At 43.3% G+C, this 14,859-nt stretch overlaps 1 protein-coding gene across 2 annotated transcripts in view; it reads left to right on the forward strand.

Moving 5' to 3' along the window:
• Nucleotides 1–393: 393 nt before the first annotated feature.
• The window catches only part of midn (midnolin), a 28,211-nt gene continuing 13,745 nt past the window's right edge, over nucleotides 394–14,859 (forward strand). Inside the window, exons 1-4 of one of the 2 annotated variants that reach the window (XM_041791503.1) lie at nucleotides 394–699; nucleotides 2,726–3,061; nucleotides 4,664–4,751; nucleotides 4,839–4,901. In XM_041791503.1, coding sequence (XP_041647437.1) covers nucleotides 2,841–3,061; nucleotides 4,664–4,751; nucleotides 4,839–4,901 — 372 coding nt within the window. In that variant the 5' untranslated portion in view covers nucleotides 394–699; nucleotides 2,726–2,840. The remainder of the gene's footprint in view (nucleotides 700–2,725; nucleotides 3,062–4,663; nucleotides 4,752–4,838; nucleotides 4,902–14,859) is intronic. The other variant, XM_041791502.1, reaches the window with a different exon arrangement.

Genomic DNA, 14,859 nt, shown 5'->3' on the forward strand with positions numbered 1-14,859 from the left:
TATCTTTGTTTACCTGACTTACATGCCCTCGTAACCAGGGAGACTGTTTACCTGCTGTGACATTTTTCTATATGTCGTCACACACTGGCTACGCCCCTGAAATCGCGAAAGCAGGTCTTTCATTAACATTTTATTAAGGTCGTAGGCCGGTGTTTTGTTTCTACCTAGGTATCCAGCACCTTTTAAAGCCGTTCCCGCAGTGCAGGGAGACGTGGTATTAACACAGTTGGATATCTTTATCTGTAGCAGCTTTGCGTAGGCACATTCTTTCCCACCGACGAGGACACGTTTGACATAGAGGCGGTTACAACGACGCAAGGCCACCTTAAATCACATGCTGACATAACAATCTCCACCCATATCCGAGAAGAGTATGTTAAGAGGTGTCTCACCTTCCCGATTACGCCCTTATTACCAAGAAAGACACCGGGGAGCTGACAGCACGCAGAGGCATCTTTGGACATAACTGCGGCTTCTTATTGGTCAGAAGTCTCGAGGCTTTGTGCGTAACGTCGCTCGCTGCATACGCACGAGCCGAGAAGAGTATTTCCCGGGAAGAGCTCGTGGATATTAAACTATTTGGAATTATCTGAGAGTTTAGTCGCGGTTTGGGTCTATTTTACATGCCAAAGCTGGGGGAACAAACTGGAAAAGAGCAGACTTCAGCGCGAAGCTTCACAGTTTTCGCCACAATAATTGGTGAGTACATTTTAACTTTGTCACTGGGACATTTAAATATTTTAGCGAGCTGTGTTTGATATCTCCTCAGTCAAGTTGAATAACGGGTGGGCTACAGAATGATTGAAGTCAAGTCGTCAATCATGAATCGATAAAAGCTTGTTGCAAAGGGATGTCTGAGTCACCAATCATGTAAACACAATGGACATGATGAAGTTAATAAGGCCGGCATCGATGGCAGGAGAATGTCACTGTTACTGTACATTAGAATCTGACAGTAAGTCATTGCTGATATTATCTCTGTAGAGGCACAATAACGACCGTATTACATAAAACTATGGTAATAACAGCCATGCGTTGGGCTTTAAATGTGCATATTTTAAGGTTAGTGCAAGGTAGATGAGTTTTAACCGGTAAAACTTAATGATTGGTCTGAACTGAATGTAAGACAATATTTTATCTGTCTCCAGCAAATTGTGGTTGTCAGATTTTCTTCCTCGGCCACTAGGTGGCGACCGAGTATCTTCTGTTTTATGTGTTAAAGCCCCTTCCCCTGTTGGAAAAAACACAAGAGGTGAAGTCACTCTCTGTAGATGTCTGCACAGTCTATCCACTCTTGAATGCTAAAACTCGCTATTGGATTTCTTTGGATATTCTCTTAGAGTGGAATAGCCAATTAGACTGTGCGTCCAGTCCTGTTGCATCAATGAAAATAAAAATAACATGTCGTTTACCCACTACCTGTTTCTATCTGTAACTGGCGTGTGTGTATTGCAAATTAGTCGTCATCCCTCTTCCTAAGGAGCATACCCCTCCAGTGTATTATTTGCACACCATTCACTTTATTGGCGTTTATATGATGCCGAGATGGGGAGTGCGTCAACAACATGCAATAATGGCCTGTCTGATGACTTAAATTTAGCCCGCTGAGTCTTTAGAGTAGCTTTATTTTCACCAGTGCTGCTACAAGTCAACACCGAAGAAGTTAACGCTAGGGTGTTTGACTTCTGCTTAAGCAGCCTATTGAGTCAGTTATTCAGGCTAGTTTCAATGCTTTTTAACCACTTTTCTAAGTTTAGTCTGCGACCTATGTTGACTGCAGTAACTTCAGACTTTCCCCAATTGTTTGAAGCATAGCTCTCCTGAAGTAGCATGAATTAGCTTTAGCCGCAAAGAAAAATATAAGCCATTGGGACGTTAATTCGTGTCGACGTCAGTTGTAGAGATAATTAATTAATAGCGAAAAAGTTAGCAGAAGCAAAAAGTAAACAGTTCGTTATTTTAAATTAGCTCTTCTACAACCCCCAGAGACCTCTTAAAACCCACGGAACCCGGTTTAAGAAGTGCCGCTGAAGGCTCCTGTGGTATGGGCACATATTTTATCCTATGCTGTAATTATGAATGGCCTAAGCTCGCCTGCCCTCCACGTGGGTGTCGATCTCCTCTTGCCATTGGCCGAGATCAGCAGCGTCCTGCAGGAGCTCTCCCGTGATTGGTTCAGCTGCCTCCGGCTGTGGGCGTATTTTTTTATCGATGGTGGTTACTTTGTGACACTGTTCATTGTCGATATTTCACTGGAGCTGCCGTGGGTATGAGAGAGCAGCGGAGAGGCTCTCTCTACTAGCCGTATGAGGCTTTGCAGCTTAAGGACCGTGAGTTTTCTCAGCTAAAGCTTGCAAAACACTGAGAGGAATTTGTACATTTTTTTAATTTCACCGCACAGTTTCTGTTTTTAAGGTAACCGTCTGCGTAAACGAGCGTCTACGGCTTTTTTGCTGACAACATACTTGCGTTTCTACGTGGTATACCAATCTATGTAGCATTTAGGATTCTTGCATGCACGCTGGAAAGGGGAAACAAAGACAAAGATCAAACAAAGAGAAAAGCAAGCCTTATTTAGTTGACTTTCCTCGGGGAATATCCTCATGATATCGACCAGAGAGAAGACGGACTGGGTTTTATTCTGACTCTCGGAGAACGAGAGAAAGAAGCAGCCGAGAGAGAAATAGAGAAAGCTCTCTGAATGCTGCCTTTCATTTGCAAACAGAACACGGGACGGTAGCCGAAGCGACGGATCTGTTTCACCATCCTCCTCATCACCCTCATCTTTATCCCCGGTTCTGCTCGTCCCGTCTCCCCCTTCTCTGATCACAGGTTATCGGATGGACCAGCATCCCAGCGCCCGGAGCTGCACCAGTCGCGGGGCTTCGTCTTGCGAGGCCGTCCCGACTGAGCCCTCCATGAATCTGTACATCCACTCCACCACCGGCACGCGCTTTGAGCTCTCCCTGCCCCTGGAGGAGACCGTGGAAGGACTGAAGAGGAGGCTGTCGCAAAAACTCAAAGTACCAAAAGAGAGACTCGCGCTGCTACACAAAGAAACGTGAGTAAACCTGCAGAGCAATGACTGAAATGTGTTGCCAGAACAATGATTTACTCTCTGTTATTTGTATCATGACATCACAAGTCGTAATGTCTGTGATAATCCGCAGTAGAACTGTAGAAATTGAATTTAGGTGCGTTTTTATCCCTCATGGACCACGGTGTTTTAATCTATACTTTGGATTTATGCGTTTCTGAGCTCTGGGGAGCTTTAGAGGCAACCTTGGCTGCTTTGGTCGTCAATACATTCAAGGAAACCACTGACCATCAGGACGCACGGTATTGGAATTACGCATAGGGGACGCACCGGTCACTGGAACAGTATTGACTGGGCGATGTGCAGACTTGCATTGATTCATGTCTCCTTCATTATAAATACCGAAGCCTGACTGAATTACTAATGCTGTGAGAATCAAACATGTTAATCATTAATGACTAAACTCACATGGAATTGGAAGTCTGTTATTTATTTACTCTGCTGCTGTAAAGGCATATACAATGTGCATCTTTCACATGCTCCAATGCTATACTTAAATGTGGATAGACATTTTTTTGTTGTAGCAGTAGCTTTGGAAGCAGAATAACACCTCAGTGAAAATCTGCCATATAGTATCAGCTCACTGGTTTCTCCTGCATACAGAAAATGCTGCTGTAACAGCACATCAGGGCTGCACTGCAAGGACAAGGACACAGTTGAAGCCTTTATTATTCAAAACTAACCACAACCTGCACTATAGGTGGTTCCCAAATAAATGAAGCCCAGGTTAAATTAGCTAACAATAGTGCAGGTGGTGTTATGCAAAAAAGCAAGGGAGGGTTTAGTGCATGCAAACAGTCGGCTTTGTTTTTCAGACCCCCATCCCCTCCCATCTATTGTGATCACCAAATAAATCACATCATCCTTTAAAACCCCAAACCCCCATGTTTTTACTTCCCCTCCAGCTCCTCAAACTGTAGACCTACAGCAAGTCAATGCTGAGGGCCTTTGTTCAGCTGCGTGGGGTGAGATTTGGGTCATGCCTGTACAGCAGGCTGTCCTTAACATTCTTCTCTAAAATAAAGGAGGCAGACAATCAGGCACTTGTATGTAAGTGGTTTTAGTGCATGGTAGGACAAATTCCCCATTGTGGGGCAAATACTTGTGGTGTGCAGCAAATATAAACAGAACAGTCCTGTAAATATATGTAAAAATCACACTGTTTGACTTATCATGTTCTAACTTACATAAGAATAATTAATAGATCATCTCAATTACTTGAAATGCTACTAATCTTTCCCCAGGTGTGTGGTTTTGCTTTCTGCTTGTAGATTTTGCTCCTCATTTGTACAACTCAAGATGCCAAAAGAAAATACTTACCTCCACTTAGGCAAGTGGCAGTGGTGCCAGATATTCACTGCGAGCAGTTGTCAAGCTCCACTATACTCGAAATTGAAATATGACAGCCCAATCAATACTTCTCTTTCATGGCGCTTTTCACCCACGGCTCTTTTCCAAACTAGTTTTGAAGTCTGTCTGACCCCCTGGCTGAAGGGTGTTTGTGTGTCTGAAGAGAGAAGATATTGTCAGCACGGTCTAATTATCTTGTTCTCTCTAACCCTGCAGGCGACTAAGTTCGGGTAAACTCCAGGATCTAGGCATATCTGATGGGAGCAAGTTAACACTTGTACCAACAGTCGAAGCAGGATTAATGGTAAGGCTCACCTGACTGGGATTCTTATTGAAGTCGTTTTCTTGCACATGCCCTTCCTTTTTTAATTGATGTTTTCCTCCTTTGCAGTCTCAAGCATCAAGACCAGAGCAGTCAGTAATGCAAGCCTTGGAGAGTTTAACAGAAACTCAGGTAAGAGCCTGTTTCTCTGTGTTAAAATAGCAATAATATAGATGTTCGAATTTGGTATTCCACCATTGTTACTATCTATCTTAGCAAGTGTTGGGCCTTCTCTGTTTGTGTGTGGGTTCAGGGAGGTTGTAGCTTTGCTTATGTCCAGGGCAACACCCAGATATGACCGCTACAGAGAGAAAGAGATGAGCTGAGCAGACTGCACAAGCACAAGCCTCTTTGCTTGTCTAATCTCAGCCTCTTAAACAACCCAAGCCAAGCTAGACATCCACTGTGAGCTGTTAGGATATAATAAGCAGTAACACCCTCCTGTCTCCTAGTAACATCTGTGATAGTGTGTGTGTGTTATTGTGCTTCCACATCACTGCAGGAAGCCAGGGTGAACATCACACAAGAAAGGCTTATTAGTGAGCTGTTGAGAGGTCCAGCACAAAGCACACTTGCGCTATCCTTTCTGTTTATATATTTATATGTAATCTCTCTCCACTCCTTTATATTTCATGCTCTGATACACTTTACACACACACATGCACAGGCAAGTTTCCAGGAAGTGTGCTGTGGCGGCATGGAGATCGAGCGTAGTCTCACGCAGTCATAAACAGAGCGCTGGATCACCATATGACAGCCTTCTCACTCTGTATTAGCATAGGTTTCTTGGAAGCGAAGCATGCAAACATGCAAAGCGAGAGCGAAGCCTACACCTCAAACTTACAGTGAAACGACCCTATAGGCCTGCTGAAATACTGTATATATTTGAGTCATTGTGGCATGACTCATTGAAATGATCAATATTGAGAGTAAAGTGAAAAAAGGCAGTGATCTGTGCGCTGGCCGCAGTGAGAGCGCGAGCGAGAAGAGAGGCGATAAGGCTGAATGCACACAGACAACAGTGTGACGTATGAAACACTCTACAGCTGACTGACTGACTCAGAGCAACTTCCTACTTGCAGCATTGGGTAACACTGACATATACGCAAGTGCATCAGTGATGCACTGCTGAGTGATTTCTAAACAGCACAAGATGGTAAAATTTGATGCTGATGTAAGGAGTTACATGTGTCAGTCATGCAGAGGTTACATGAAATTGTCCAATGTGAGTCACACTTTTATCAGAGGATGTGGGCTGGGGAAGATAGTGCAGTGTGGTTCGGTATGGCTTCATTCCCTGCTGATAATTCTGTGGTGGAAATCCTGGCCCGGTTGTGTGTGTGTGAACTCAGCATGCGTCTCGTAGCACCGACAGCAGATGACTGCATGCGTGTAGGTGTGTGTAAGTGAACGTGTGCGTTTCTTTTACTGGATGTGACTGTGTCAGAGTGGTAGTGGGCTGGAAGCAAGCTTTGCCCATCATTTGGTACGCCTATGCTGGGCAGCCATGGGTGACTGTCGTTTTCACCAGAGGCAGATGATTATTCAACCCATACAGCAAGAAGAGCTCGTTCTCGCTCAATCTTCTCTGTTACTTTCAGTTTAAAATTCATCATGAGTCAGATGCAAACATTTTTCTTAAGAATTTCTTACAATACAAAACTGCTGCATTCATACTTATTGTTGTAGTAATCATAATCCTGCAGCAAGGATTGAGAGAATAAAGAGTGCAGTGAGTACAATTGCAGGCTAAAAGGTTAAAAAAAGGCATAAAGCTGCTTTAGTGTGTTTTTATCCAGAGAAATTGATTCCACTTTATAATTCATGAAGCGGAATGGAATGATATAGATTGCAGAGAGATTAAGGATCTGGGTAAGATTAGAAAATAGGAACACAAAAGCTTTTCCTCATTTCCTCTCTCCCCCATCCTTACTGTGGGGCTATCAAAAATCAATCAATGCACTTAGCTCTTAAAAGTGTCTGACATGACAACTGATATGCCCAAACACCCCAAAATAGCCTGGGGGAGATGTGGGGTGGATGTTAGCTGTAGAAAAAGTGGGTATGAACCCCTCTCGTTTCCACCCCTGTATATTTTGGTCCATGAGGTCTCATTTCCACATTAGACATGTTTTCCAGGAAGCGTGTATGCACAGAAGAAGGGGAAGAGTGGATCTCCTTATGTCCTCTCCTCCATCAGGATTCGTGGGGAGTTCACAGCAAGCCATGCTGCCAACCAAGCAGAAATTGACAGCTTCCAGGGCTGTTTCAGACTTTTGTAGAGAAAGTTAGATTTTATGGAAAAGAGCCTCAGTAATTATTGAAATAGGATTTTTTTTCCTCTTCAAATTGTCTCCCCTTTTCCCTCTTTTTCCCTCTCTTGTTTCTGCTTAACAGCTCTCCCAGGGCCCTATAATTTAAATGTGCTGTGGCTTGCAAGTCCAACTAACTGCCTCCTCGGTTTGACCGTGATGGCTGGCTTCTTCGTCTTTAGCAAGGACAATCCTGGCTGCCTTAATTCCTACGCTGGCATCTCACAGACTTTTTTGCATGACATCTAAGCTGTATTAAGCCACTGTCTCCTGACAGCCCATCAAAGTAGAGTTGCCTGCACTACTCTCTTCTCATTCTGTCTGCTAAATAAAGGTTGTATGTACAGCTTATATACGCATGCACGTGCACACGCAGACATAGTGGAATTGAAAGGATATATTTAAGAGGATTTCTGATCCTGCTCGGAGAACAAGAGAATGTCTGGTTGGAGTAGTTAAATGGATGTATACTCATATGACAAGCATTGATGGGGGGAAATGAAAGCAGTATTCAGGCTTTCTGGGCATTTGAGAGCTGTGACATCAGCACTCTATGTATTGATCTTGGTATTTGACAAAAAGAAAAGGATTATATGTCCCTCTCAGCACACAGGGACTATTTGCTCATTGATGCACATTGATGTTAGAATAAAAGCCAACCAGGCAGGCAGGCATCACCCTTACCATCCCCCCTGCTGCCCTTCCCCCATGCAGCAACCTCTTTGTTCCTGTCTTTAAGCATGAGCACCAAACCTGCCCAGCTGACAGCCACTCAAACCCACCACAATGATTGAGGGTCACTCTTTAAGTTTGCCTCCCAACCCTCTGCAATTCCCTTTTTCATCCTCCATACATCCATAAGCATCAGCTATACCCCCACTGAGTGTAGCTACAGTGGTGCATACCGGTTTCAAAATCAATGCACAGCCCAGCTGGAGCATGGCTCAGCAGGCTGCAGATTGACAAATTTTTGCCTTGAACACTAACACAGATTGCTTTGGGAAGGGGGCTATGTGTTGCCATTCCTTATGTCCCCCTGGAATATGCTGTTACGTATCTGCTCTACTTTTCTGACAAGCACCTCCCGTCCTTACCCACTCCCCTCTTCCTCCTCCTGTTCTTCCAGGAAGTTTGTCATTTTGTCTAGTCGAAGGATGCAAAATCTGTGGGGAGTCACCCAGGTCAGCCACCCTTCATTGCATCTCCTCCTCCCTTGGATAATGCCATGTTGAGCTAAGCAGGGGGAGCAGTAAAGAAAAGGGAGTACCTTGCTATTGTGGAACATCAAACTGATGTGTGTTTATACGTTGGAGCTAATAGGGAGGATTTGCTTGGGTAAGCTGGAGACAAATGAGGAAAGAAGACATTTAGCAGCAGTTTCTAGTGGCTCTTGCAGAGCATGGTGTGCATACAGTATACTGTATAGATGTACACCTTTGTGTGTGTAAAACAGCTCAATGCAGATTGTCAATAAGTTTCTTTTTTCATCCCCTGCACCCTGTTCACCACCTTATCTTGATGTGAGTTAATCAGCAGGATTGACACTACTGGAAATCATTGGAGAGGAATTGTACAGAGAATTTGGGAGGGCATGGAATTGAAAAATGACTGAGTCTGTTTGTCAGTCAATATTAGAAGATCCTCCCCTTTTTATAGCATGCAGCTCCCTTTGTGTTATTGAAATGAATGCTTTTTACATGCATGCATTTTAAGTGTGAGGGTCTTTGCTCTTTAGAATGGTAATTTGCTGCTTTTTTGTTACCTAAATGAAAGCTACAGAAATTAATTTGTTGCTGCATGTGTAAATCAAATTGTGTAGGGAACAAAAAGACAATGCTGATCTAAAGGCCTATTCAGTCCCCCGCTCATGTAAATCCAGGCCTTGAAAATTGCATTAATAAGCTGATCACGCACTATTTTTTTTGCACCTGTGTAATCCCCTTTGTGATGCTGAAATGCACAGCAGGAGGGGGATGCTGGAAAGGGTGGAGGGAATCAAGGTGTGTTGTGGGGCAATCAAGGGAGGGGTGGATTTTGCGGGGGATTTTTTTTTGTCCCTTTGTGCATATGCATATATATATCTATATATATGTGCACACATGTTTGTGCACATCCATATTTAATGCCCACGTCTTTGTGTTCCCTCATTTGTCGTCCAGCAGTGGCTTATTTCTCCATATTTGAGTCGTGACCATCATTGTTTGCCATTCCCTGGTGACATCGAGCTTTTGTGATTCAAGTTACAGGCATCGTGACTAGTGGGGCTACTGTGTGGGAGGATGGAGGCCAGGAATGTCATGTCTGATAGCCACCACCAAGTCTAATGAAGTCAATTAGGCCTATGCTAGTGATGAAACAGAGAGGCAGATGTCAAAGATACAGAGCGAGGTCCTTAAGGTAAAAATATTTGGATGAAAAAAACCCACATTTTTTCCCATTGGGGTAGCCTTTTTTTTAAATTAATGGATCATTTCTTCCTCTGTTCCTGCTTTATCATTTGCTTATACTCACACACAGGAAAGGGATGAAAAACTTTCTCATGGTCTAAATCAAAAATTCAGTCACAAGTAGATCTTAGTGTTTTCACATATTTACAGCAACTTTATTCCAACATGTCTTGATTTTTAAGACACAAAGTTTGGATTTCACCTTACAGAGACTTTAAAACAAGAAAGTACAGGCTATTGGGTGCTTAAAACTTCTCTTTTTGCTGCCATGGTGTCAAAACAAGTACAGTGTTATTGGATTTGTACAAGTATCATAGCTTAAAGTGCTGGCACTGTGACAGCCCTAGTCATGATGATGTTGAAGCATCCTAAAACACCGTCATTCTTTCAGGGTTCAGAATCTGCCCAACATTAAGTGACACTGTTCTTCACAGACACATCAGCCCTTTAAAGTAGTATTTCTAAGCATATAAAATGGTATTCAGAGGAGTGAGATGAGCCTACGCAAGACAAAGGGCTAATGCATGAGGTCCTCGGGTTTCGAGGCTTGTATGTGCACATGAATCAGCTCAATGTGCCCGACAGTTGTCAGCACAGTTGGGAGTGTTACTAGAAGCTTTAGCTGGAACCTGATCATCCTGAACTTTGCCATTCTGATCTCTTTCCTCACTCAGCTGATCAAATTCAGTGATGGCCAGCTGGCCCTCTTTGGCTCCTTTCAGCCTCCTCTGTTTCTTATCAGGCTGTATTGCAGACGCCTATCTTTCTAATGGGGCCTTTGAAGAGCCCCCGGCTGCTTTCAGGATTTGGGCATGATGCAAGTCATTGATTTTTTTCCCTTCTCTCTTTTGAGAGCCTGTTATTGCGTCTTTAGTTGGTGTGTGTCTGCACAGAGACTATCAATAGTGTCCTGGTGCGATCAAAACATCTAGGTCGATAGGCGGGTTAATGAGCAGGTTTTTGAACCGTCCCTTTCACCTAGAGTTTCGACAGGTGAGGACCAAAGCCGCTGGAGGAGACGGCTTCCTCCTCTCAAGGCTTTCCCTCTCTCCACCCTCCTGTCCCGCCCTCCAATCCTCTATCCTCTTTTCTCTGGCACAAAGCTGCTCAGTTGTTCATGAATGTCAGCTCAGTGCTGCCAGCACTCTCTATCTTACCCTCCCTCTCCCTCTCACCCACCCTGCGTCTCTTTCAGCCTCTCTCTCCCTCTCCCTCCCTCACTCTTATCTCCCACCCTTAGTTCGCTTAGTGTGCAAAGGAAGAACGACTGCAAATGAGTTCCTTGAACCACAGGGACCCCAATAAATAAAACTGTCAGCCAGAGATGTCGAAAGAAAAAAAGAGGGAAGGAGCCAGAGGCACACTCTCACTGAATATTTCATCATCCACCACCACCACCACCACTACCACCACTCTGACACCCTACCCCCATCGCCCGCATCCCCCACCCCCCCTTCACCATCCCTGCCTTCTTCCTCTCTCATGCCACCCCCCTTCCTTCCCAGTCCTCCATTTTTCCTCCACACCTCCTCCCCTTAGTGCCCCTTATCATATTCTCCCCTATCACTGCATAGCAATGGAAGCCTGCTGCTAAACAAAGTAGCACCTCCTGGACCCCAGCAACAGAAGCAGAATGGTTGATAGCTTTGGCTCTGGGGTCAGTTGTAAAGTGGAGCATGGATGGCAAATAATTGGTAGAGCTCCTTGTCAACACCTGTATGCACTCTGTCACGACATTTCCCTTGCAGTTTCTGTAGAGTATAATCACCTGTGTGCCGCACACACCTTGTCCTTCAGGCGTGATCTCCTCTTCTCTTTGCATACCACTACTGCTGCATCAGAAAGGGAACAATGAATGGCTGCTCTCCCTCTCTCTCTCTGTCTGCCTTAACACAACAAAAGTGGGGCCCTCCACTCCCCTCATCTTGTGTCTCTCATAACAAACCACCACAGACAGCCAAAAGAAGGCTGGCTTCTCTCGCAGGCTAATTTAAAGCTTGCCATGTGGTGTTGGGAGCTCAGTAGGAGTACATGATTTCATTTTGGTGGTTTTGAATCATCCACACTACTCATTATAAGGGCATTCAAGCCCCCTCTCTGTTTCTCCTTCTGTCACTCACTGTTGGCCCCTTTTCTCTCACTTTCTCTCACATGCGGTTGCACACACGCACACGCAAAAACAACACATTGATAGCATTGTCAGACTTGACATTAAATGACATTTTGGGTAGCTTCTTTAGCATATTACTGCAGTCTGGACGTTGTGAACATGTCTGTGCCTTGAATGTCTGACTGTCTTTTTTCAAATCACCCTGACATTGTTGGGAAGGCACAGGCCACCAAAGTCCACTACTTTACGTAAGAATGAAGTAGTAGGAATAACATGGTAACTCATAATACAATACAATATGGTGAAGTATGTTATGAATTGGACAGCCCACAGTAATAATATTTTTTGTTAGTGCATAATTCATAGCAGCCGAAACATGGTGTGGTCCACTGCTTTTATGACTGAATGGGGGAATGGGAACTCAGGGTAACTCATAATACCATACAATACAGTAGCAATGATATGACACAGTACAGTATGGTCAGATATGATGCAGATTTATATAATATTATACACAGGATGAAATGACACAGTACAGTATGTTAATATACCATGCAGTGATGATTCTCTAAAATACAACACGACATAGTGTGGTAAAATAAGATACGATGAGAAACAATGCAATACAACACAGTAGGATATGATATGGTACAATGCGTTACAGTACAGAAGGATTTGGTAGGATATAATATGATATAATGAGATAATATACATTATTAAAGTACAACACTGTACCGTGTAGTAGGATACAATGTGATATGATGCTATACAGTGCAATATGGTAGGTTACGCTTTGATACGATATGATACAATGCGATACGGTATGATACATTACAGCATATTACAGCATAGTATAGTAGAATACAATTTGATGTGATGCTATACAGTACACTACAATATAATATGGTACCATACAGTATGTTATGTTACCAGACAATATGGTACAATACAGAACAATATGATATGATATGATACAATACGATACAATACAATATAATTCAATACAATATAATACAATACAATATGATACCATATGGTAGGATACAATAGGGTAAGATTTGATAGGGTAAGATACATTAAGGTACAGTGCTGTACAGTGCAGAATAGTAGGATACAATGTGATAAGATGCTCTTCTGTACGATACGATACAATATATGATGCGTCACGATAAATGTTACCATAAGATACAAAATGATAGAACATGATATAAGATACATGATAGTACAGTTTAGTATAGTATAGTAGGATATGATACTATACTGTACGATACAATATGATATGGTACAATATGGTGGGATACAATACAGTTTTGTTATATCACGGTACAGTACAGTTTAGTAGGCTTTGATGTGATTTGATGCTATAAAGAACGATAAAATACAATACGATATTGTACAGTTTAATAGGAAACCAAGTGACATGATGCTGTCAGATTCGATAGCATATGATATGATGTAATATGATAAGACGCATAACGGTACAGTATAGGGCTGACAGCTTCCATTCGATTGGTCAGTTGTTTGGTTGAAAAGCTTTTGTCTGACCAAAATCAGCCTGGTAGGTGACCCCCCCCCCCCAATAAGCGCTGACCAGGGGGCAGAAGAGCTAGTGCGTAACAAGGTAAAAATAATATCATGATGAAGCAATTCTATTATTATGAATGCATTACAGGACTATTACATAATGTAACATCACATTATCTGTTTCACTAAAGAATATAAATCCATTTATAGGTAAAATTGATGTCTAATGTATTTATTCACTGCATTTTAGTGTCAGTTTAACCTGTTATCATGCTTTTTAAAATTTGTTTCTACCGCTGTCTGCCATTGTCCTGCTGTCCTCTTCTGCTTCTTTTATCTGACTGTAAACTGTCTTTGGATGATTCCCTTTATGTTGGTTGTTTATGATAGTAGGGCCACACAATTGGCTAATTGTATTACATGAGTCAGGATAACAATATATTGCTGTATCAATATTTTTCCCGACCTCAATGACTTAATCTCATTATAGATATTTTTCTTTAACTGCAGTTGCACTTTCAGTACAGCCTAAGAAAGCAAGTGAAGTGAAACCTGATCAAAAGAAGCCATGTGAGACACCTAACATGTTGATACTTGATGAGTAACAGTCTTTAAAAGTGGGTGCAGGGTCTTGGGTCGGAACAGTCTCATAGACAAACAGATACTCACCTCTCAGGGGTGCCCCCCCCCCCCTTTTAACTAAACACAGGGTTTATGGTCTCCCTCGGGGGCTCTCTCTCTTTGTATGCACATTCGTTGTGTGTTTGTGTTGTGGGTTGGCAAACTGCCACCTCATTCTCTTGACAGCTGTCAGTCACAGACACAGTCACCGTCTTCTCCCTTCTCTATTCCCCCCACCCCCCACCCACTTTTGGGACTCCTCCTCCCCCAGAGGTCTCAAACAGACACTGATCTTGTCTATCAGGTGACCTTTTGTACATGGAATTTCCTTCTCAGGTAGCACCCTGCCCTGTTCTCCTCCTCACTTCACACCCCACCCTTCTAGGGTTATTGTCTTAATCATTGTGGGTGTTGACTTACCTATCAACAAGTCATTATTTACTGAGTTTACACTCTCTGACAAGGCTGAGTTTCTGTTTATCCTGCAGCATAGTAAATGCTGATTGTGCTCTTAGGCCGTCGATTATTAACATGCTGAAACGCAGACGTTTGGATCAGTCCAACCCCCCCCGTCCTTTCACCTGCCTTTCTTCTCCCTCCGTCCTCTTTTCCACACCGTGTCAATACCAATGTGCAAAGGTCACCCTGGCAACAGAGAGGCAGCGGTCGATAGAGAAATAAATAAGCAGAAGAAAAAGGAGAGAAGTGATGGAGGGGCAGAGTTTGGTGATTCACAGGGTTAACTACAGGCCAACATCTCACGGGCACACTCCAAAGGCTGCAGGGTCTGGAGGGAGTGAGACCTCTGCTCTCTTTTGCTGTCTGTGTATGAATGTCTCTATTATTTGTTCTGTCTGCTTTGTCATTATTCCTTCTCTGCATCTCCTATCCTCTTTATGCTCTCTTTTCCACTTTCTTTTTTTTTCCCTGCGCCCCTCTCTGGGGACTGAAAGCTCACAGGCAGCGAGAGCTGTTGAAACCTTTTTGGACAGAGGCGTCACTTTGTATTTGCTAACGCTGGTTGTTTCTGTTTGCTTCTATTTGGGGAGAACCTTACTTGTCATTACTGCTGAGTC

This window comes from Cheilinus undulatus, linkage group 7 (assembly GCF_018320785.1).
Source record: "Cheilinus undulatus linkage group 7, ASM1832078v1, whole genome shotgun sequence".
In the NCBI taxonomy this organism is placed as follows: Eukaryota; Metazoa; Chordata; class Actinopteri; order Labriformes; family Labridae; genus Cheilinus; species Cheilinus undulatus.